Genomic DNA, 24661 nt, shown 5'->3' with positions numbered 1-24661 from the left:
GACTTGAATGAGAGGTGGATTTGTAGGCGGGAGAAGGAGCCGGACACTGACACGTGTCGGTTACGGATTAGGGGCATGTGTACGTTTGTTTGTTAGGGCGTTTTTTATTGTTTTTGTTGTTGGTTTGTCAGAAGTGTTGTCCGAGAAAGTTAGTGACATGGCAATCCTTATCCAGTGTTGGCTCGAGATTTGTTCTCCTGTGACGCGTACCACAGTATCATGTGACTATGTTTGTTTTGTTCAGCATAATAATAATAATATTAAATGTCTGATCCTGCCTTTGTTGTCACATGATGTTGGAATAAAATGACAAGTGTGTGACTGTGTCTGTATGATCTAGGGAGTCTTTAATAAGTAAGTTTTCATAGTAGTACTTTACGTATAAAATTTGTATTGATGCGAAGATTAAGAACCGTTTTAAATGGTGGAGATTTGTGCAGTTTGGAAATTAATTACTGCAAAAAAGATGTTTGATAGAGAAGTTTAAAAAAAAAAATTTAAACCGTGGGATCGAAATTTTAATTTTATTATAGTCTTTTGATTTTATTTAATATAGTTACTAATAATCATTAATTAAATTTCTTTATATTTAACTTTAATGAAGGATTAAATTAATTCTATTAATGCTGTTTAAAATGATTTATAATATTTTACTTTAACTATTAATTAGAGATATAAATCAATATATATATATATATATATATATATATATATATATATATATATATATATATATATATATATATATATACTTGAGTCTATTTTTTTTTTAAATTTAATTACTGCTAGGTGGTTTTTTTCCAAGTAGGATCCGGGGTGACCGTTGCCGCACCATACAAATAGGTGAAAGTAAGGCTAGAGAGGGTGATGCACATCCCTATTGAGAAGAGCCAGGTGAAAAATCTGTTATTGAGAGGGAAGGAGTCCACTTACCAGCAAGAAACAAACATGAAACGAATCATAGTGTGTTACTAAGAAGGAATCTGAGTGTTAACTAATTGACAATTACATTAATTTGTTTATAGTGTGTTACTAAGAAGGAATCTGAGTGTTAACTAATTGACAATTACATTAATTTGTTTAAGTAGTAAAATACTTAAAAGTTTAAACGTCGAATTTGCATATACTTTGTTCGTATTCATCGGTGTATATTTCAATTTTTTAGTAAGAGAAGAGTAAAAGAAATGAATAATTATAAATGTAAAATTTGAAGAAAGTTAAGAATAATAAAGATAAGGAATTTAAAATAGAAGATAAAAAAATATAAAAGATAAGATAAAGATTTAAAGTAAAAAATGATAAAGATAGAAGATAATGCGTTTGAATGCTTAAATGTAAATTCAAAATTTAAAATATGTTGAGGTCTAACATATCTAACTACCCTTGATCCAATGTTAAGGTGCTTTTCTATTGAATGTTATTCCAATTTCCACCTACATATAATAAGATACTTAACCTTGATCCCTCGCGATGAATAACCTAATTTATTTATTCCTTCTCCGAAATCCCCCTTTGCATAGATAAAAAATGGTAATTTGCATGAAGTGTGGAGATGTATGTATAGGCAAAACAAGATCACTCTATTCCTAGCAATGATTCGTTCATATGCCATTTTCCAATCCTTTAGAAATTATTATTTTTCAATGTCTAATCCCTAAACAAATGCGTGAATGATCAACCGTACAATACAATAAAGCACATGAAAGAAATAATAAAAATTGACATTACATTCAATAAATAGTAAGAAAATATTACATTAGAAGGGTATTGGTTGTTAGACTCTCAACAATGTGAGTTTAGTCTCTCATTGTCATGAGAGAATTTACACTTTAGGGCTGATATGGATAGAAGAAAAAGAAAGAGAAAGGGAAATGACTATAGAAAGAGGGTTCCCCTATCAGAAATGTCTAGAATTTGGATGTATTTATTAGAGAGTTCTCTAAATCTTGGTGTGTCTTTCCCCATCTTACTCCTTTTATAGGCCTAAGATAACTTAAAATCTACGCGAAGTCATGCTAATCGCGCCCTTCTAGGCTTAGTGGGACAATCACGTGTTGAGTGCGATAACGTCTGGACTTAGCGAGGCGATCATGCGCTTAGCGTAGGATTCATGCTAAGCGCCTTTGGGCTTCTTTGTGGGCTTTCTTTGCGTTAAGTTTGAGCTTGAACGTTAAGCGAGGTGGTGCGCTAAGCCTGGCTTGTGCGTAAAGTGAGCCGTCCCCATCTTCAACTTTTTTCTTTAAGGTTTTTTCTTAAGTTTTTACATTAATTTTCCTAAAAAACACTTGGAATTTACTTCTCATGAATCTCACTAGTAAAAAGTTAACATAATATTAAATTTCTTATTATTTTATTAAAAAAAAATTCACATTTATCACTAGTATATTGGTCTGAGTAAATAACGGCTAGAACAGCTTCTCTGGGACATGGATTCCTAGCCACCAAACTCAGCTTTCCCCTCATGTCCTTCAACCATTCATCCTTATTCTTGTTTGCATGCCATTTCCTTATGGTGTTTATAACTTTTCCCCACTATTTCATTTCCATCTCTTGTTTGGAATTGCTCATATCGTAAGTGATCTCTCATACGTACCTTCAAACAAATTAATAAATTATGCTCATCATTAATTAATTGAAGTATTTGAATGTTGTTTAAACAAGTTAAAGAAGGTTAAATTATTATTATATCATCGACTAACGAATTAAAAAGGAGCTAGCATACTATTACGACTCAATTAAATTAATGTTGAATAAAATAGTAAAAATAATACTTCCATAATCAAGAGAAAATTCTTAAAATTGTTATGAGTTGTGGCGACAAAAATCCTAATTATTTGATTTTTTTCCACATGTTTTTATATTAAATAAAAGCTTTATTCAGTTCAATTTAATTGTTCAATGGTTGGTTGAATTGTTAGAGGTGCCAAATGAGTCAATCTACCATAACGAACCCATCCTTAATAGTTAGATTGAGTTAAACTCATTTTTTTATTGTCTTGGAAATGATCTAAACCCAAAACCCTTGATGGCTTGGAGGTTAAGTTCAATTGACTTATGTTGATGGATTGACAACCGTACCAATTCATCTTAAGTAATAAAGTTTAAATGAAAGTTTGAGTATCGTATTTACAAGGACTTTGTTTGTACTTATAGATGAATATTTAATTAGTAAAAAGAGCTAAAAAAAATTGATTTGAAAAGGTTACGAGAAAAATAATAATTTAAGTTGATAGAAAATTAAATCAAATAAGAGAAGAAATTAAACAAGAATTTAAATTAATTAAAGACAAAAAAAATTAGAGAACCCACTAATATTGTAAAAGTAAATTCAGAAGATGAGAATGTTGGAAACTTAATTTATCTATTTTCTCTCCCAAATCCATTTGCTGAGCTAAAATAGTAAATTGCATTAAGAAAGGATATAGATGTGTAACAGACTAAACAAAAATTAGCATATTCCTAGTAATGTCTTTATTTAGATATCATTTTTCAGTTCTATTACAAAATAACGTTTCCCAACCCTACTCCTAAAATTACCGTGAAAATAGGTGATCAAGACACAAATAATAATATTAAGCACATAAAAGATAATACAAATTTAATATTCATAAATAGATAAAAAGATAAATTATATTAAGAGTAGTTGACTGTCAAGTTTTCAACAAAAGGGGTTTAGCTTATCATTGCCATGAAAACTTTATAATTGCAAGAGAGAAATATTTAGTAAAGGGGAAAAAATAAGAAAGAGAATGAAGGGAAGAAATGACTCTTAATGTTTGCTTCTACTTCTTTTAGTCTTTGTCTTCTATAAGAAATTATATTCTCTTAGAATTTTTATATATTTTTTCTTACTCTCTCTTCTTCGTTGTGCCGATTAAGTGGGCTTGTTAATTAACATGCTTTTCTTAATTAGTCTTATTTTTCTTAATTATCTCTGCTTTCTTGAATTATCATATTTTTTGGACTTTATTTTACTTATTAAGCATCATAAATTCACCACTTTTAATATTCGATGTACAAAAACTTTAATTTAACAATTATTTGTTCAAAAAGAAACAATTAGAAAAGAAAAATTACAAATTCTTATATAATTTAACCCCAAAATATATTCATAATTAACAATTATCAACCTGTTAAAATTATAAAAAGATTAAAAATAACTCGAGTTAACTCATCAAAATATAGAAAATAAAAAACATAAAACACTATTATATACGTCAACAATCAACTACAAAATCAAATACAAATAAATTATATTGCTAGTATGATAAACCATCCAAAAATTTTAATTTGAAAATTAAAAAAAAAAAGAAAACTAATAAATCCTAATATGATTGATCAACCTAACCCAGCGTGTTGTTGATCCATTATATAGCTGAGTTGTATTGGATTGAGTTACGTAGGTTGGTAGTTTTAATCATGTAACCCAACAACCTAGCTAACCCATTTAGAGAATCTTCAGTATGTCAGTTATTTGTTTTATATGATCAGACCAAACTAAGTCAACTACAAGATTCTGTTTTTTCTTCTTCTATGAATCTCTCAGATTTTCAGAGTACTAAGTAAATGCTCATTTAGAAAAAATGCTCTCATGTTAGTGAGGAGTTTTATCAGACCATGAGAGAAGAGAAGAGACTGCTGTTGACATATTTCATTTAAATTTTATTAATCAGCCTCTTTGATTCTTATTTTTTGCCTAATCTTTTTATTTCTTTCTCATTTTCCTTTTTTTTTTTAAGTGATTAGCGAAGGTTTGGGGATTTCTTTTGCCACGACTCATGAGTGTAATAGAGTTGATGAGAAGTATGATACGGGCACGGGGGATTAGTATGGATTTATGTTTCTGAAATGTTGAGGTTTTCTCTAGATAATCATGAATTCAGATTTCTCTATACATTGGCCATCATCCTATCTTGAATGTGTGATGTTAAAGTAATGATATTATGTTCTATTGATCTTTTCAGGTTATTAGGCTCCATGAGGAGTTCTTCCTTCTAGGGGAAGTTACAAAAGTTATCAAATTTGTTGATGAGGTGCTGATGAAATGTTGTGGGTGAATTGAAGTGGTCGGTTTTGGGTGTCCTCTTTTGGCATGAATTTGTAGATATGTTTGGGAGAGGGGTCACATATTGTAAATGACTTTATATCAATTATGTGTTGCGCATGGGATTGAAGATATTTTGGAGGTAAATAGATGGGACTGAAGTGGCTTACTGACAGCAAACCAAAGCAGAAGAATATAACAATGGCAGATTCCAGAGAAAATGTGTAGAGTGAAAAATCATTTTTTAATGTAATTTTGCTAGCTCTTCTCTACTATGGTGCATCTATTTGATGCTGTAAATGGTGTGATTGTTGATAATCTTATAATAGGGAATGCAAAGTATAATTTTGAATGGTACATGTCAGTGAAACTTACTGAAAATGTTTTAATTATATTGCCTATCTAACTTTCCTAGCAAGTCCCAATTGCAATTATTGTGCCTTGGGACTGGAAATTTACAGGGTAAATTAGAGTTCATGTTCTATTTGATATGCCAGTAAAAACTATACAGCAGCATGTGTTGGTATTAAACTCTCTTTTTCATTAGTATAGCAGCTTGGACATTTATTAATTAATCTCGGGTGCAAAGCAAAACAGTTGGAACTTCATGTTATTAAACAAATTGATTGGAAATATTTTTGGTGTAATTTTGAGGTGTAAAAGCCTGCTTTGTATGAAGAGTAGCTCATTGTGCAGTTAAAGTCTTTTATATATCAGAAGTCTGCAAGTTTGGGAGTTTGATGCAGCAACAGACCATGCATTTATAGGATAATTGGTTGTGGTTAATTTTTTAGTGGGAAACTGATTGTGTTTTTTTGGTTTTGTTGTTAGTCTCGAATTTGTATAGGAGGTTTTCTTCGTTTAGCATATTAGGGGCTTGGATCCAACACATGGGCTTTTGTTTTTTAATCATCGGATGTGATGCATATCATGCTTGGCCTTATAAAGATGGCTATTACAAAGATGACTATTCATTTAACAATTTATTTACATTTGAATTTGATTCCTTTAAATATTATCTCGGATTTAAGTTTCATGCATGGATGAAAAAAAATATAAATAAAAAGGAAGCTAACCACATTGCTGATGGATATTATTTGAAAGATATAAATATTCTGACAACGTTGGATTAGAACACTAGTTTTATATAGCCTCAACTGATAGTTTTGATCTTTGAGATTTTTTCTTTCCTGAAGGAATCTTTGAGATCCTATGGAGTATGGACCGTGCAAATAAATACTTATAAAATTATGGTGGTTAATTTTTAAGTGTTATTTATTAATTAGTATTATACTTTTTAACAAAAATATTCTATCTTCTTTTTATATATAGTTTTTATTGTGAAGATAATTATAATTTTTTAGATAAACTATCTAATTATCATTTTTTAAATAGTCTTTTCCTTTATGATTATTATTGCTATTTTAAAAACTATAAATAATTACATTTGCATTTAAATGTTTTTATTAGTCTCCTATTTGTATTGATTTGATTATAATTGATTTGTAATTTAATTAAAGACTATTTATTAACAAATGAGATAAACTTACAAAATTATGAAGATATTTATTTTTAAATCGGAGAGATTTATATTATTACTTCCTTCAAATACTGGTCAGCAATACAAGTAGGATATACCTCAAAATCATGAACGCTAGCGTAACCTGTAGATATTCTAGCTAAGGAATGGGCAACTAGATTTGTAATCCGGTAAGGACTTGAACAAATTAAGTTTTACCATGACAGACATAAATTCAGTAAAGCTTTCTACCTGATAATAGATGGGATGAATCTTGTGCCACAAGCATGCATTAGGGGTGTTTCTGCTGAAAGAAACTTCAGACTTGTGAAAATTAATAACCTGCCCCGATTCAAATTCCTAACACTTAATAGAGGTGATCGATGTATTTTTCTATATATGATCCTTCCACTAATGCCATGTATGGATCTGCGTTGCTAGAATAAAAACGCACGCATTAGATGTGGAAAACTTGAGCTTAAAAAATAAGCTTATGCATCGAAGAGAAAAGTGACGTGATTTTGATGAAAATTTGTAAAATTTCTTTGAAATATAAAACTTATCAATTAACATATTGTTTACTGTTTTGATTTAGAATTTTGACTTAATTAAGACTTATCAAGTTAGACTATTTAACACGTGCGTTGTATATCTGATAAAATTGGGTTGTGGTTTTTTCATAAGTCATCTGATAAAATTAATTTGAAGTTTTGGTTACGTAAGTACAGATTCATTTGAGCTAGCTAGCTAGCTATGTATACCCTTAGTTGCATATGTACAGTTTTGTTAAGGGAGACTACATTAATAGTAACAATATTCAACACTTATTGTATTTAAAAATCTCTATTTACTGAGTCATATTTTTATAGAACAAATGGAAACGATTGGAGAAGTAGTCAGCATCAGTATACAAGATTTATTCTGTCAAAAAAAAAAAAAAAACAGTTCAAGATTTAAGTTCTAAGCATTAAAATTTAAAACCAACCTTTGCACTATCATGCTAACGTACCTTTCCTCACAATTAACTAAGAAGCCGTCCCCTCTTACTGTCATGTACCATTTCACAAACTGAATTATCATCTCCAAAGTTATCTTATTTTCGACCGTACGTGGAACTATCAGTTATCACTAGTAGCATAACTCTCCAAAGAAATTATAAAATATATATTATACATATGTTCTTTAATTTAAACCATTATTTTTTACACACTCATCAGAAGGATACTATTTTAAATATAAATTTTATATATATATATATATATATATATATATATATATATATATATTATGGCATATAATTTTATACAGATATGAAGTATGAAAATCCCTAGACAAAGTACAGAGTTCAAAACTACAAAATTATTTATATACCCAACAAAGCATTATACAATAATATGAAAGTTGAAAAATCAAATCTGCTATGAGACGTACACTAAAGACAAATTTGTTTATTTATGTATGATTAATAATATTGCTTAACAATGTAAAATAGTCCACAAGTAAGGAAGGTTGATATGCGATGCATGGCCTGATGGATGAGCAGAACTAGGTTGCATCTTCTCCTGTACTTTGTTTTGGATCTTCTTGTTTACTTTGGTTTTGATCTTCTCCTTGTTCAGTTTGTTTTTTATTCCGGCATTTAGTGACAATCCAAAAAAGTAGGCGTAGGGAGAGGAAAATTACGACGATTCCTAGAAGTATGATCCAAATAAAAATAACGACTCCAACCATGCTGAATAATGAATTATCCCAAACGTCGTTTGGGGTGACCATTTGCAAACCATATAAGTAGGTAAGGGTGAGGGCAGTGAGGGTGATGCACATGCATATTGAGAAGAACCAGATGAAGAATCGGTTATTAAGAGGGAGTCCACTCACAAGCAAGAGACAAACAGCTAAAGATGAAGCAAAACATATTGTGTTACAATAAAGGAAGCTGTTGTAGGTGTCTGCTTTAAGAACAGATAGGACAGCTTCTCCAGGGCATGGAACCGTAATGTTTTTGCTTGTATCTGGACATGTGATTTCTCCAGTTTCACTTGCTGGCCTAATGCCACCTGGTGGATTAATAGCACTCTGAAAGGTCATAGTTGCAATTACGGTAGCCAGCAAACTTAGGTTACCCCTCATGTCCTTCAACCATTCATCCTTTTTCTTGTGTGCCTTCAATTTCTTCTTTTGTTTGGAATTGCTCATCATAACTGATCTCTTCTACCTTCAAGCAAATTATAATCAATTCTCACAAAACAAAAATGAGATTGAAATTAACTAGCAAGTATATTCTTGATTTGTATTAAACAGAGTAAAATATGAAAAATATTCAAATAAAAAATTAAGAAAAATTAATTTAATTCGTTGAATATTAATTTACAGTAATAAAAGTACAAGCTTTTTTTAATCTTCCCATTTTAAGAATATTCAATCATGGATTTTTGAAATTACAAAAAAAGAACATAAAACTCAATCTAGTTGATTAATCCAACCCAACCCGTTATTGATCCATTAGATAAGTGGGTTGAATTATTTAGGTTGATGGGCTCAAAGCTGTTTCAACTTTCAAACTCAATTTATAAGTATACTTGATTTTGTGATAACATTTGATTACTTTCAAAAAGTATGTGTGCACATTAAAATTTAGATTGAAAATTTAGTTTTACAGAATATTTTTGCACACAACACATAATCCATTAGGATGATAAAATCTTACGTACCTTCGCTTGCTTTTGTATGATAGCTCAATTGCTCAACTGCTCAAGATGCTATGTATTTGCCTTTTGCGACAGAATCCAAGTAAAGGCAGGAATATAAGTGCAAAATTATTAGCTCAAGGGAACGATGAATTGTGCTTTTGAAGCCAGGAATACCACACATATATATAGCAAAATTTTTCATAAGCCAAGGGTATGATAGGAAGTTTGTAAAACTTCAAATCCATCTAGATGGAGTTGGATTATAATTAATTGGTTGCGATAAAATAATTTAATGATTTATGATGATAAAATGTTTGAATATATTAATTGGAAAGTGACTTAGTGGCATGGAGCTAATTATGGCCTGTAGTGGCATTGGAAAGTGGCTGTAGTGGCATGGAGAATAATTGGAAATTGAATATATTTCATGTCTGAGCACTTGCTTTCGTATAATAAATTGCTTCTTGCTATCAATGTAATATCCCATTTTTTAAAAATAAATTTTAAAAAAAACTTTTTAGTAATAAATAAATAAATATAAAGCAAATAATAGGCTGAGTACCCTAAGTATAAATAACTATGTTAAGTTAGCTGTCTCCTCTTGGTCTTATTTTCGTTTTTTCCTTTTTCCTCTCAAAACCCTTTCTTTTTCCCGCAACCAACAAAACCTGTCTCAGAAAAACGAGGATCCCAGACTCATTCACCGTTGGATCATCGTGAAATTTGAGTACCACGTTCGTAACCCAATTTCAAACATTCTCACCGTTGGGAATTTTAAAATCATGTCTGAACTTATAGGAAAACCCTTCGCATTGTAGCCTTTTATTTTCCTGCAGAAACCCAAAATTGTCTTGGTAAAACTACGATCCCGATTTCGTTAACCGTTGGATTTTCATGAAATTTGGATATGTTGTTCTAAATTCAATTGCGCACACTTTCAATGTTGGGATTTGCAAGATAATATTCGTGGAGGGAGAAAAAGGAATCGCATTAAGACAGTACAAGTGGAGGCTTCAATCTCTTCTCCGTCTCTCTTATGTTTGAGAATTCTATCGGAGCAGTCGGAGGAATAACTGGAGGAATCTCAGGGAACCGTTAGAGATGCTGCTATCGCTGACTGAAGACACGTGAGTCCGCTCAGAGGTAAGGATGACTTATTCACAATTGGGGATTAGTGAGAACATGTGTAGGGATCCTTAAAGATATCAATTGGAATGAGTTTTGGGGTGTTTTTGCAATTTTTATTTTATCCTTATAATTATTACAGTGAATTATATATGTTTGATAGACCAATTGTTGTGAAATTGATATGCTATTGTGTTGAACGTGAACCCTATAAATCGAGCATTTTTCTAATTAATATGAATTGATGAAATAAAGTAAGAAGAAATTTAGAGAGATATATTGATTTTGTATTTTCTCTTTTTCTTGCTTTTTAGGTATTTATATATAATTTAAAAAACTAATATCATAATTAAAATTGACCAAAGTGTTCATATAATTATTTAGAATTTGTGCACTGAAAGCTTACTTTGAAATTTGTGATTCAATATGATGTATGCTAGTTTATATATAAAAGTAATTATTTATATTAATAATTTACGTAAATAATATTGTAGAGTGTTATAGTATGATTCCAAAAATTATTAATTGTTGGAGTTTGAGAATATTATGGTTAAATTTGATGAACATGTGTATGTTGTACCTTATGAATATCATTAGAAATGTTATGAGATGGTTGTTGTGATGTTATGAGATGTTAAAATGTGGACATGATATTCGATTGTGAATAAGTGGATGTGTTTAACACTTGATGTTACATTAATTATATTGTGAACTATGAATTATACAATAACTCGACCAGTGTTTATGTGCAGTGTTAAAGAGAAAGTGTAGGTTCCTAGTTAGGAACCAGTGTTAAATTGAAGCGCAATTGTGTAAAACATGTTTGAAACATGAGTGTGAGGTCGTGGTATTGTATAATTCATGAGTAGTGCTTATAAATGAAATATGTGATGAATTGTGGAATAATATGTTGCCTTGAGATTATAATATTGTTATTGAGATTGAGTAAAAGTGTAAAGTAGAACAGATGTTGAATTGTGAGATACGTGAAAACATCTGATGGTGGATTGTGACATTATGAGATGTGAAATTGTGAATGAGTTTTGGTCGTGAATAAGTGTGTGATTAACTCTTGATGTGACATTATTGGTGTTGTAAGCTGTGAATTGTACAATAACCCGACCAATGTTATCTTGAGAAAAGTGTAAATGCGCAGTGTTAAAGAGAAAGTGTAGGTTTCCTATTTAGGAACCAGTGTTAAAGAGGAAGTGTAGGTTTCCTATTTAGGAACCAGTGTTAAATTGTAACACAATATGTTGTACGTGTTTAACACACGAGTGTGAGGTCATGAGTATTGTATAATTCACGAGCAGTGTCTGTGTGCTAAAATGATTTTAGGGGTTGGACCTGAATCAGGAGGGAGAGGCCCTAACGGACTCTTCGGAATATAGGCCTTGGAGGTCACTGAGTTTGAGTGCTCCTTTAAGCCTATGCTGATCCCATATGGTTGGAGCATTTTCGCAAAATATCGTGACCCTGACTGGTCTCCCTATGATCTTACTTAGTGAGAGTGACTTGACAAACCCATTGTGTAGTGTGTCTTGTTATGTACTCCTAAGCGTCCTAGCGTGGTTTTTCACTGACATGGTACCACATTGCATATAGGCTTGAGTCTTAGCATAACTGTCTCATGCGCTTGCTAATTGTTTATTATGAAATTGAGGTGTTATTATATCTTGATCAGAGCGTGTGATTCTTGTGTAATGTGATTGATGATTGAAAAGTGCGATTAATAGATGAAAATTGAACTTTGAATGACAAAGTGGTGGAATTACATGAATTACGTGTAAGTAAGTTTTATTTGATTTATATGATATGCATAACTAGTTGTCTTATTTCTCTATTAGTCACGAATGTGATAACTCACTCCCGGTTTGTTGTTTGTGTTTGGATCCAGTGATAATTTTGAACTTTGTGTTCAGGGGAACAGATGACTAGATGAACTGAATATTATGCTGAAGGACGTCGGGACACAACGCTCTGATAAGATGTGACATTGTGATATAATTTTTTATATTAATTTTATGATGTTAGTCTATTTTATTTCACCTCACTGATTTAACAAAATATTTTTGTAAATTTTAACGACCTTATTTTGAGTCGAACATGTTTTTAATAAGTTTTATTTGATAATTAAAATGAATGGTAGAGGATGTCACATTCAAAAATGTGGATGAGCTAACACACACCCATGGTAATTTGATTGGAGAGAGATAAAGCTTTTAATTGATAAGACATTATTGGAGGCTATCATTATTAGAAGATGCCAATTCTGTTGTTGTGGATGTGCTGGCTGGTAGGGTGACTGAGACTCAGAAATGAACGTGGATCATCTCTCCTTTTTGGCTTGATTAGAGCCTATATATATATAGGCAATGATGATCTTTGTCTCGTACCGTCTGTTTGCTTCTTCTGTTTGTTTGTTTTTCTCTTTTACTGCCTTAAAAAAAAAAAAAACTAGCGGTTATATACCAATTATATTATTCAATCGGATACTCTAGCTGATATATAGATTTACAGATATCATTGTTGATATACTAATTTGCATTCCAAATTTAATGAAGGCCCCTTATTATTTTTTGCATATGGCCTTGAAGTTTCAAAATTAACTCACCCCACAGATGCATTCTTCACTTGCTTAAGGTCCTTTTGTCTTCATTGTTTAGAAAAATTCTTCTACAGATGTATAGCACCAAACTTGTGTGGAAGACCAGGCATTACCTCTTTCATTGCTGGTACGAGACCTTGCACAATTTACAACAAGTGTCAACTCAATTTTTAAACTTTGCAACTTGGTGTTGTCCAAATGGTCGTAATTAAAACTTTGACACTTAATGTAATGAGTTGTCTTTCTTTTTCAAACAAAGCCTAAAGAAAGCTCTGTCGTGGCTTTGGAGGAGGTCGATGTGCACCGCCTTCATTAATTGCAGAGCGCGGGAGGAGAAACAACCCTCAAGTCAAAATTGGGTAAGACATGAATCTTCACTCATTGGGTCACCCGAGAGCTAAAAGAAAATACTAAAATTTTACTGTCAATTTAGACAATCATTTTTCTTCTAAAAATTTAATATTTGATAGAATAATATATATATAAAAGATAATATAAATTTCTTATGTTTTGTAAAGAAAAAAGAAAATGAGAAAAGAAGAAAAACTTTAAAATTTAAATTGAAAGAAAAATGAAAGGAAAGAAAATTTTAAAATTTTATTTCTTGAAGTCACTTTTTCTTTTAGTTTTCCTTTCATTTTTTCTTCATTTAAATAAAAAATGCATCATCATATTTTATATATATATATATATATATATATATATATATATTATTTTTTTTCAATTTTCTTTTCTTTCATTTTCACTCCTTTCAAATAGACCCTTAAACACCGATATGTCACTATGTATTCAATTTAATTTTATTCTCAACAAAAGATTAATAATAAAACTAAATTCTCATAACATTTACAAATATCAGGACCAAATTAGTGATTTTCATCTTGTAGAGATGAAATTATGAAGGAATATATTCTTGAAGGATCAAATAGATTATTTATTTATATATAAGATGAAATTATGAGGGAATATATTCTTGAAGGATCAAATAGATTATTTATTCAATATATAAATATCAAACATATGCTACCGACACTATTAATCAGCATGTCTTCCAACTATTGAAATGACAAAATCATTTAGGAATTATTTAAGCAAAATATAGATAAGTGAAATGTTGTCCTTTACTTTTCAATTCGGCGTTCATTATTGTTGTTGCGTTGCTGTCATTTTGTCTTAACTGGAAATTATGACTCTCGTTTTCTAATAGTTCTTTTCTAGGCTCTTTTACCAAATATGATATATTTTTTTATTCATTTTCTGTTTAGGGTCGATTTCAAATTATTATCTATAATGGAAATAAATCATAACAAGATATTTTGTGAATTAGATCATGAAGAAGAGTTTTAAAAATATTTAAATCTATAATAATTGCTAAAAAATATAGTGAAATCTAAAAAATAATTATGAATAATTAATTTAATAAATTTTTTAAATTAAATTACCTTATTCTTGGAATTATCATTTTTTCTTTAGATGAAGAGAAAAGAAAATATATATTTTTAATTTGGTGTATTGAGGACCATGCATTAGATTTTAAATTTATTAGAATTTTTATTATTCCCTATTAAGTCGAATCGGTTTCCACTCATTAAATCTATCAATTTTTTTGTTGATAGTCTAATAAATTCAGTAAAGTAAATCACTTATATTGAGTTCATAAAAAATATAAATAACTAATATAAATATTATAACATAAGATGTAATTCTAATTAATTAATTAATTAAAAATTATAAAATTTCTAACCATCCATATTTTTATTTATGTATTATTTCAAAGTTGTTATTTTGGCTTAATATTAATTTGAAGTTTTTTTTTTTCATTAGACGGAAGATTTTGCATGTTTATCCTTTAGAAAAGCCTGCATAAAGCTCCATATTTATCCTCTGGATAGAGTAAGTTTTTCTTCTTTTTACATACGTTAATTAGATTTAACGTAAATACAATTAATATTTTGTACTGTAGGAATTGCTTATTACTTAATTATAACTTATCTTGTCTCTCGAGCTACATAACTAGCATTTAAGGATGGTATATATATGAAATACAACGTGACTGCTTAGGTGATTGAAGTGGAGAACCCTACTTGATAAAACAATTAATGGACTTCATTTTGTGCTGCATGCCAATAGTTTGAGGGATACTTTCCGAATTTATTGTTTATATATATATATTACCATTCAGTAAAATGGATGGACAAAGTTGGGTTGTCGTGTTGCTGACTTAGTCAAAACTGTTTGTCGTGTTGGAAAGTTGGGTTCTCGTGTTGCCAACAGCCAAAATTGTTTGTCTTCGTACGACCAATAACCCCACACGTACGACCAATAACCCCACATGGGAAAAAGTTAGTTCGTCGTGTTGCTGACTTAGTCAAAACTGTTTGTCGTGTTGGAAAGTTGGGTTCTCGTGTTGCCAACAGCCAAAATTGTTTGTTTTCGTACGACCAATAACCTTACATGGGAAAAAGTTAGTTCGTCGTGTTGACTTAGTCGTGAAAGAGACAAGTTGATAAAGTATAAGATAAGATCAGAAATAAAAAAAATATTAAGATATGACAATATTAAATTGAATAATAAGGTTAATAAGATGTAACTTCATTTTTTCTGGGCTTATAATTTCCTCGCCAAAAGGTAGCTAATTGCGATACGTCAGAAGCAAGATTAATCCCTCGCAAAATTGCGACCAACTAACGACCAAAATTGGTTTTTGTCTCTAATCCCCCGCTAATTAGCAAGAGAATGGTTAGGAAATATTTTCTCACTAATCCGCAAATTTCTTATAATGAATGTAATATAAAAATATCTAAATAATAATAAAATTTAATAAAACAAACTTGCCATCTATCACTATAAAATAACAAACTTGTCCAATCACTGTAGGGTCTCAAACTTGAATAAGAAAGCGCTCCAAAAAATGAAGTCCAAGTTGCTTATATAAGTAAACAAAAGGTGAGCTCATGCTAAGATTCAAGTCAAGAAAAATGCACGTCTATTTAATTTAACCCAATTAATAATCCAAAATCCATGCAACCTGCTTCTCTGTCTAATCTAAAAAGGCGTTTAACAATGACAGCGTCAAAAGAATTGGAAAAGGTTATGTAACACCCAAATTTTGTTAGTAAATAAAATTTTAGAGAATAATGATGTTTTATAATTAAATAAATAAAGAAAATAAGTTATAATAAAATAATGATTTGAGAGAAAATAAAAAGGATATTTTATTATTTATTTGATGGAGAATAAAATAAAGTTTCTTTTTTTATAAAATAATAAAAATAAATAAATAGAGTAAATAATAGATCGTGAATACCCCTCTTACTGTTATGTACCATTTCACAAACTAAATTATCATCTCCAAAGTTATCTTATTTTTGACCGTAAGTGAAACTATCAGTTATCACTAGTAGCATAACTCTCCAAAGAAATTATAAAATATATATTATACATATGTTCTTTAATTTAAACCATTATTTTTTACACACTCATCAGAAGGATACTATTTTTTTAAATATAAATTATATATATATATATATATATATATATATATATATATATATATATATTATGGCATATAATTTTATACAGATATGAAGTATGAAAATCCCCAGACAAAGTACAGAGTTCAAAACTACAAAATTATTTATATACCCAACAAAGCATTATACAATAATATGAAAGTTGAAAAATCAAATCTGCTATGACACGTACACTGAAGGCAAATTTGTTTTTATGTATGATTAATAATAATGCATAACAATGTACAATAGTCCACAAGTAAGGAAGGTTGATATGCGATGCATGGCCAGATGGATGAGCAGAACTAGGTTGCATCTTCTCCTGTACTTTGTTTTGGATCTTCTTGTTTACTTTGGTTTTGATCTTCGATCTCCTTGTTCAGTTCGTTTTTCAATCCGCCGTTTAGTGACAATCCAAACAACTAGGCGTAGGGAGAGGAAAATTGCGACGATTCCTAGAAGTATGATCCAAATAAAAATAACGAGTCCAAACATGCTGAAGATTGAATTATCCCAAACGTTGTTATTGACCATTTGCATACCATAAAAGTAGGTAAGGGTGAGGGTAGTGAGGGTGATGCACATGCATATTGAGAAGAGCCAGATGAAGAATCAGTTATTAAGAGGGAGTCCACTCACAAGCAAGAGACAAATGGCTAAAGATGAAACAAAACATAATGTGTTATAATAAAGGAAGCCGTTGTAGGTGTTTGCTTTAAGAATAGATAGGACAGCTTCTCCAGGGCATGGAACCGTAATGTTTTTGCTTGTATATCTGGACATGTGATTTCTCCAGTTTCACTTGCTGGCCTAATGCCACCTGGTGGATTAATAGCACTCTGAAAGGTCATTGTTGCAATTACGGTAGCCAGCAAACTTAGGTTACCCCTCATGTCCTTCAACCATTCATCCTTTTTCTTGTGTGCCATCCAATTCCCTATACTGTTCATAACTTTTTCCCACCATTTCTTCTCTTGTTTGGAATTGCTCATCATAACTGATCTCTTCTACCTTCAAGCAAATTATAATCAATTCTCACAAAACAAAAATGAGATTGAAATTAACTAGCAAGTATATATTCTTGATTTGTATCTTACAAAAAAATTGCATCTCTAGCAGCCATGGCAAGAATATCAGCGCATGACAAGGACTTCTCATCAAGCATTTAAAACATGACAAGGAAAATTTCAAACAAATTGAAAATGTAACTACAAAAAAGGCAAGTTAAAAAATTATAAAATAAAACATGTACTGATGAGATAATTTATTGCAGCACCTCATAGGTTAAGGTTCCCCAGGAGAATCAGGCTAGCAAAGTGGAACATTTGAAATTACTGTAACATTTGAAAAAGTACTTATAGTAATTAATAACAGAAATTAGTAGAAACTTATAGTAATTAATAATTTCAAAAAGTACTACTCATAATATAATAATATCTACAAAAAGTAGTTATACATTTGTCCCAGGCTACATAGGTTTTTTTTACCAATTGGGGGTAAAAAAATTTGAAATTTTCCATTCGGAAATATATTTTAAAAAATTATCCAAAACGGAATAAGTCGTAATAGGTGTTAGGACTTCTGAGTCAGAAGTCGTAACACTTGTTACGACTTTTTAATTTTTTAATTTTTTTAATTTTACGACTTCAGTGTAAATATAATTTTTTTACGACTTTAAAGTTGTATTTTTTTTTTAAAAAAACAAAATTTGTATTTTGTTTTAGGACTTTAAAGTCGTAAAACTATTTTATTTATTTTTTTAATTTTTTTTTAAGGTATATGACTTCAAAGTCCTAACCTGCTTTTTTTTTTATAAAAAAAGTTTTACAATTTGTAGTCTGTGCTTTTTTTTTCGTAAATTTGTTTTTTTAATTTAATAATGTTTATGATTTTATTTTTTAAAAATAAAAAAGTTAAAAAAATATATTTAAATATATAATAAATAATATTAAGTTGATTTAATTAGTATATTTTTTGTGATTTTATTTGATATGTTATTATTTTATTTTAATGTTTAATTATTTAAAACATGTTATATATATATTTTTAATATAGCTTACTTTAAATGCACAATACAAATGAAAGAAAAACATAAAAATTACAAATTATTTTAGTCATGTACTTGTTTGTATGGATAATTACTCCGATTATGTCCTTCAGTTTTATATAATGAGCATTTCTTAGACCTATTTAGAATTAGTTCATCTATCTCATTATGTATTTGAATAGTGGCTGGCCTACCTGATGTCTGTCGCCGTTTTGAAGGATCATACATAAAATGCGGACCTAAATATTGAGGTCATGTGTCTTCACTTCCAAGGGAATGAAAATGATGTTGATAAACTTTGAAAATATTTTTCAACTTGTATACAGGGTCCACAAAGTCATTATAATTTAAATTACAGAAGACACACGCTGCAATTGCATGCAAGCAAGGTAGTCAAAGTGCTTGAAATTATCCACAGTCACACGACCATTCGTTCAATTTGACATTGCATGCCATTGCTCGATGATGATGGTGTTGATGATGACGACAACAGTGGTCATCATGTTCCTCAACAACAACGGACAATTACACGTCAACATCCTAAAACAAGAGGAGGTAGAGGCTGTAGACTGAGAGGACAACAAACACAAACAAATATCTAGAAGAACTCGTTGTGGGACTTCGTCTCATTATTAGTTTAACAAATATGTAATTTTTATTTAAATATAATCAATTTTTAATTTAAAGTCTTTCAATCTTTTTAATGTATTTTTATTGATAGATTATTTAAACTTTAAATAAAAAACATTTAAAGTAAACTATATTAAAAATATATATAACATGTTTTAAATAATTAAACATTAAAATAATAATAACATATCAAATAAAATCACAAAAAATATACTAATAAAATCAACTTAATATCATTTATTATATATTTAAATATATTTTTTTAACTTTTTTATTTTTAAAAAATAAAATCATAAATATTATAAATGAAAAAAACAAATTTCCGAAAAAGAAAGTAGGTTAACAAATTAAAAATAGGTTACAAATAGTAAAGTAACGTTTTTTTTTTAAAAAAAAAGCAAATTTGAAGTCGTATACCTTAAGAAATTTAAAAATATAAAATAAAATAGTTTTACAACTTTAAAGTCGTAAAACAAAATACAACTTTGATTTCTTTTTTTTTTTATATAAAAAAATACAACTTTAAAGTCTTAAAAAAGATTATATTTTCACTGAAGTCGTAAATATTTTTAAGACTTCAGTTAAAAAAATTAAAAAATTAAAAAAGCGTAATATGTATTATGACTTTTGACTTAGAAGTCGTAATACTTATTATGACTTATCCCTTTTTGGATAATTTTTTAAAATAGACTCTCGATTGAAAAATTCAAATTTTTTTTATTCCCGATTGGTAAAAAAGGCTACATATATTATTAATTATCTTAGTTTGAGCAAAATTAAACAAAAACCAATTAGTATGTTGGTATTTTCCTATGTTAAGTGGAGTTAGTAGAAAAGTTATTACAATAAAATGATATATTTTGAGAACAAATGTTAAATTTAAGGTTTGAATTGTCATCATTGTCGCATTAGCAACAACTTCCAAAACCTCTTAAAACTGTGAGAGAGGAAAAATGGCAGATAAAGTGCAGCTGATGTGGTATTGCAACCACAAATTGTGGTTGCAGACCACAATTCAACACTCCCTTGCTAAAATAGAATCAGATTTCTTCTTAGTGGCTGTTCCATCCAATCCCACACTCACAGGTGAGACACCAATAGCTCCAGCTGTTGCTTCAGGAACAGGAGGAGGAACCTGACTTAGAGCTTCACTCCTTGGTGCCATATGATAGGCTGATGGAGCTTCTGCCCCTATCACTGTAACCCCAGAACTGAAGCCTTCTCTTCCTTCCATGCGCATATATCAAACTACTCACTCGGTCACTCCTAAGTCCACACAATCAAACCAACATCTACAAGCCAGAGATCAACAAACAATGTACTCAGAAAGCAAAATGATTCATTAGAAAACATGCCATAACAAAAATTTGAGTATTTTAGCAAAACCAAAAATTTGAATCTTCTTAAACATGCAAGGAAACCAAAATGAAAACTCATCAAAGGATTCCCAGATACTAGGAAGAAAGAAAACAAAGACACAAACTTTGGATTTTTTAAGTTGTTTAGCTGAATTAGCTGATCCATTTAAAACCTTTAACTTTGCACTAAATTGCAAAAATCACTGATCACAGCACTCTAGGGTTTGAGTAGAAAATCATACGAGGAAGAAATGCAGTTATCTTCTAACAAAGTTAATTTTTTTCCCTTCTGTTTCCATCTCTGAAAAATGGGTACTTGTTCAGTTATCAAGTTTTCAACTTTATAGTACTGAAACTAGAAATTTGATTCGTAACAAAAAGGACTAAAAAAAAGACATTCAAATAAATACAAAAATAGAAAAATGTTTTGCCATATTATTACAACCTCAAAACATACTTTGGTAAGAAAATTTTGAAAAATGCTTAAAAATAGCAAATTCAAACTCTCATAAATTTTGTCAAAAAGCCACACTGATGGCATCTAAACTGAATTTTGAAAAATGCATAAATTTTGTCAAATAGCAAATTCAAACTCTCATAAATTTTGTCAAAATTTTGCGAATCACTTTCGAGTTAATCAATTATTTCTTTTATTTTTTTTATCTAAACTGAATTAATACACACGCAATTGGCAGTGAACTGATGGCATCTGCTCACTACTAGTGGAAGAAAAGACAGTCAAAATGAAGTTAATTAGCAATTACGTTCAATAAGAATTTGAGTGCAAAATAAGGCATTCTGGACTGCTACATAATCCGCCAGTGCTATATAACGAGACCTTGTAAGCTTAATGCCTAACGCAGACATAATTTTTTAGACACATTTACAATAGAAATAAAATTATATAAACAGTAAAACAAAAAGGAGAGAAGAAAGTAGTCAGAAAAGTATTTCATTCACTGGTAAAAAGTGCAAGTTTTTACATATTAAGAAAAAAGTGTAAATATGTTAATTTTGAGTCTTGACTATATTAAGAAAAAAGTGTAAGTTTTTACATGTATGTTTCCTTTGGTATCAAGATGGCGTGTGCTTCAAGGGAGTTTAAAAGAACACAGATAACAGCTTTGCTAAGCAATAGAACCAGAATTCTTTTCTAATCTTTCAAGAATTGTCTTCCAATTTTGAAAATCAACTTACTGCAACACTGGTTCATGACAATGAGAATGAATCACTGCTACAAAAAAAAAAACCTTTTAACATGGGTTAAAAAATGCTTTTAACATCAATTTTGAACCTTACAGATCTCCAGCAAAACACACAATATAACATTATAATTCAATACAAATATGAATTAAGCATGAAAACCCCTCGACAAAGTAGGAAGTACAAAACTACAAAATTATCTACCATGAATTGTACATTGAAAGACAAAATTATTTTATTTATTACATTTGATTATTGCATAACAACGTAAAGCAATCCGCAAGTAAGAAGCTTGAAATGCGATGGGTATATATATGGATGAGCAGAACAAGATTGGATCTCATCGTTTACGTTTGTCGATGCATTTAGTCACAATCCAAATATAAATAACTTTACTAAACATGGTATTGGTTGTACTCCAAATTTATTTATTTATTTATTTATATTATATACGATTAATGCATAATGTTTTGGGCTGGATTCTAAGGCTTAGATTCCTCAATCAAGCTACATAACGGCTCAAAGTCAAGAATCCAACGATCCAACTTGCTTTATACATATAAAGAGAAAAGGAATTTATTTATAATAAAATAAGAACACTTCTGCATATATAAGATATGCTAAAGTGTTACGGAGTACAGTTTTATTTATGCAAGCCAGAAGAAAGGCCTCAAACACACCAATGATAAGTTGATTCAACCGCGAAGCACCAAGGATTATTCTTCCCATAATAAACACAGACATACTGATATACCTGTCATCTTATTCCTTGTTTTCCATCGAAGTCTTTTGAAGTGTCCACATCCTTACTTGGAACAGAAGGCACCCCTGAAGTCTGCACAAATATTAAAAATTGATGTTTTCCATTCTGTGAACTGGTGTTGAACGTACACGTACATAAGAACGTACGTACAAAGTAAAAGTATGAGACGGAATGGGTGAGCATGCATATACCTGGATTGTATCTCTTCTTTTATATTTGCCAATCCAATATCTAGTCACAACCCAAATAAATATGCGCAGGAAAAGGATAAAAGAGACTAGCTAGTACGCTTCCTCGGCACCAAAAAGAATCCTAGTATGCTTCAGGTGATCATCGTACGGTGCCTTAATTAATAAATTATGTTTTGGGTCCACACACAAAATAAAAGTCACATTAATTATTTAGTGATCCAATATTTGGGTTGAAACAAACACACTTTTTTATATTGAGGTGTGAGATACCAATACAAAACAGAAAATGCTTCCATTTTATATTTACAAAATGAAAAATTTTCATTTTGATTAATTTTTTACTGAAAAATCAACACAATATTGAAAATAATTTTTGGTTGTGTAATTAATTCTATTTTTTTAGATAAGCAAATTCAATATATATAATGAAACAGCTCAGTGGCACAAGAGATACCCCTGAACCAAAAGTTACGACCGAACAAGCCACAAAGGTTAAGGGGCATTTATAACAGGAATATCATAAATACAACTAACCTAAGGCTGAACAAGATATTGAAAACCAAATACAAGCATTAAAATCCTACATCCCTTCAAGACAGGTTCATGCTGTACTTAAAGCTGCACCCCTTCCCCATCACCACAAAAATGATATATGCCACGACCCTTGTGCGTCATCCTCATCCATCCAAGAAGCACACACCACCCATTGAGAGAAAGAGTAGTTAAAATCATTAGTGGATCCTCTAAGTCATGACCAGGTTGTAAAGATAACTTGTTGTAGCAAGGAGTTAAACCCCCTGAACACAGCTGTTTCTAGAATTCCAAGTACACCATGTACCATGTAATCACACACAACAAGATGAACCATCTATTCAATCAATTCCAAGGCACCTGTCTGAAATGCAAGCCAGCTTCCTCTGGCATGACAGTTAAAAAATTAAGCCTTTTGAACCACAAATTCCACACATGGAAAGAAAACATGATTTACAACTTCGAAGTGAAATCTAAAAAAAATCAAGTTGTAAATTTTTTTTTACCGCTTTAATATAAAAAAATCATAAAATAATTTATGACTTTAACTTAAAAAATCATAAGATATCTTATAACTTATTTCTTTTTGAGTATTTATTTAAAATTTATTCTCATTTTAGTAATTTAGAAAAAAAATACTCCTGATTATTTATCCCAAGTTCTGCGACCACTTATTCCAAGAAAAATAAGACGTGAAAAGCCTCAAACAAAGTAAATGGTAAGTACACAAATTATATATACCTCGAACAAGACACTTTTGGAACGTGATATGATCTTTTTTAATCAAAAGGGCCATAACAGAAGGAACACTGCAGGGCCAATTAGAAACGGGATATGATCTTTAATTTGTTAACTTTACGTACATATGAATTTTACATCAAACTCATAACTAATAGAGTTAATTCTTAAGGAGTAAATACACAGACAATACATAATTCATTAGGACGATAACTTACGTACCTTCGATTGCTTCAGTATGTATGATGGCTGAATGCTATTTGTCTTTTGCGACAGAAAGCCAAATGGCTGTCGTACTGATGTGCCATTGAAGCAAGGATATATATATACACAAAATTGATCACAAGCTAAGAAATAAGGTTAAGGTAGGAATTATCTATAAATTCAGATGTGTTGGATTACTTAGTTGTGAAAAAATAATGTATTGATTGAAGATGAAATCAGCGTATTTTTCATGTTCGAATGTTATTTGAAAAGTGTCTTTAATTAGATTATGTTTTGTTTAGATCGTCTAAATAATTGCTTTTATTTACTTAATTTTACTAAAGATATGAAATAATTTATTTATATTATACAGTATGATGACGTTAGAAATCAATGTGAAGGGGAAAAGTTAGTAAAGAAATCACACCTACAAAATGATTAATCAGGCTAATTATAATCAAAATGTCGAAAAATAAGCTTGTAATTTAAAAGTCTTTT

General features: G+C 30.1%; 1 protein-coding gene, 1 long non-coding RNA gene and 1 pseudogene across 4 annotated transcripts; all 3 read right to left on the bottom strand.

The window, feature by feature from the left end:
* Window positions 1-7814: 7814 nt before the first annotated feature.
* On the bottom strand, window positions 7815-9413 carry LOC100779783 (uncharacterized). 3 transcript variants are annotated; one of them, NM_001414509.1, is made up of 2 exons: window positions 9275-9413; window positions 7815-8778 (listed from the first exon to the last, which is right to left on the bottom strand). In NM_001414509.1, exon 2 carries the CDS (start codon window positions 8760-8762, stop codon window positions 8109-8111), a length of 654 nt encoding a protein of 217 aa, NP_001401438.1. In that variant the 5' UTR covers window positions 8763-8778; window positions 9275-9413; the 3' UTR covers window positions 7815-8108. The 3 variants fall into 3 exon arrangements, with proteins under 3 accessions (NP_001401438.1, NP_001239659.1, NP_001401437.1); NM_001252730.3 differs by having other exon boundaries at window positions 7815-8774; NM_001414508.1 differs by having other exon boundaries at window positions 7815-8764.
* Window positions 9414-16680: 7267 nt separating this feature from the next.
* On the bottom strand, window positions 16681-17723 carry LOC100800679 (uncharacterized; annotated as a pseudogene).
* A 3746-nt stretch (window positions 17724-21469) lies between these two features.
* On the bottom strand, window positions 21470-24360 carry LOC121175154 (uncharacterized). The gene is made up of 4 exons (XR_005892324.1): window positions 24182-24360; window positions 22691-23607; window positions 22491-22571; window positions 21470-21764 (listed from the first exon to the last, which is right to left on the bottom strand). It is a non-coding gene; the product is annotated as an uncharacterized lncRNA (long non-coding RNA).
* Window positions 24361-24661: the final 301 nt, after the last annotated feature.

Source organism: Glycine max, chromosome 7, assembly GCF_000004515.6.
Source record: "Glycine max cultivar Williams 82 chromosome 7, Glycine_max_v4.0, whole genome shotgun sequence".
Classification (NCBI taxonomy): Eukaryota; Viridiplantae; Streptophyta; class Magnoliopsida; order Fabales; family Fabaceae; genus Glycine; species Glycine max.
Note: the sequence above shows the minus strand (reverse complement) of the source record. Positions and strands in the feature narration are given on the sequence as shown.

Excerpts from the sequence above, each read along its gene's own strand:
- LOC100779783 (NM_001414509.1), bottom strand. The coding sequence starts at position 8,762 with ATGATGAGCAATTCCAAACAAAAGAAGAAATTGAAGGCACACAAGAAA.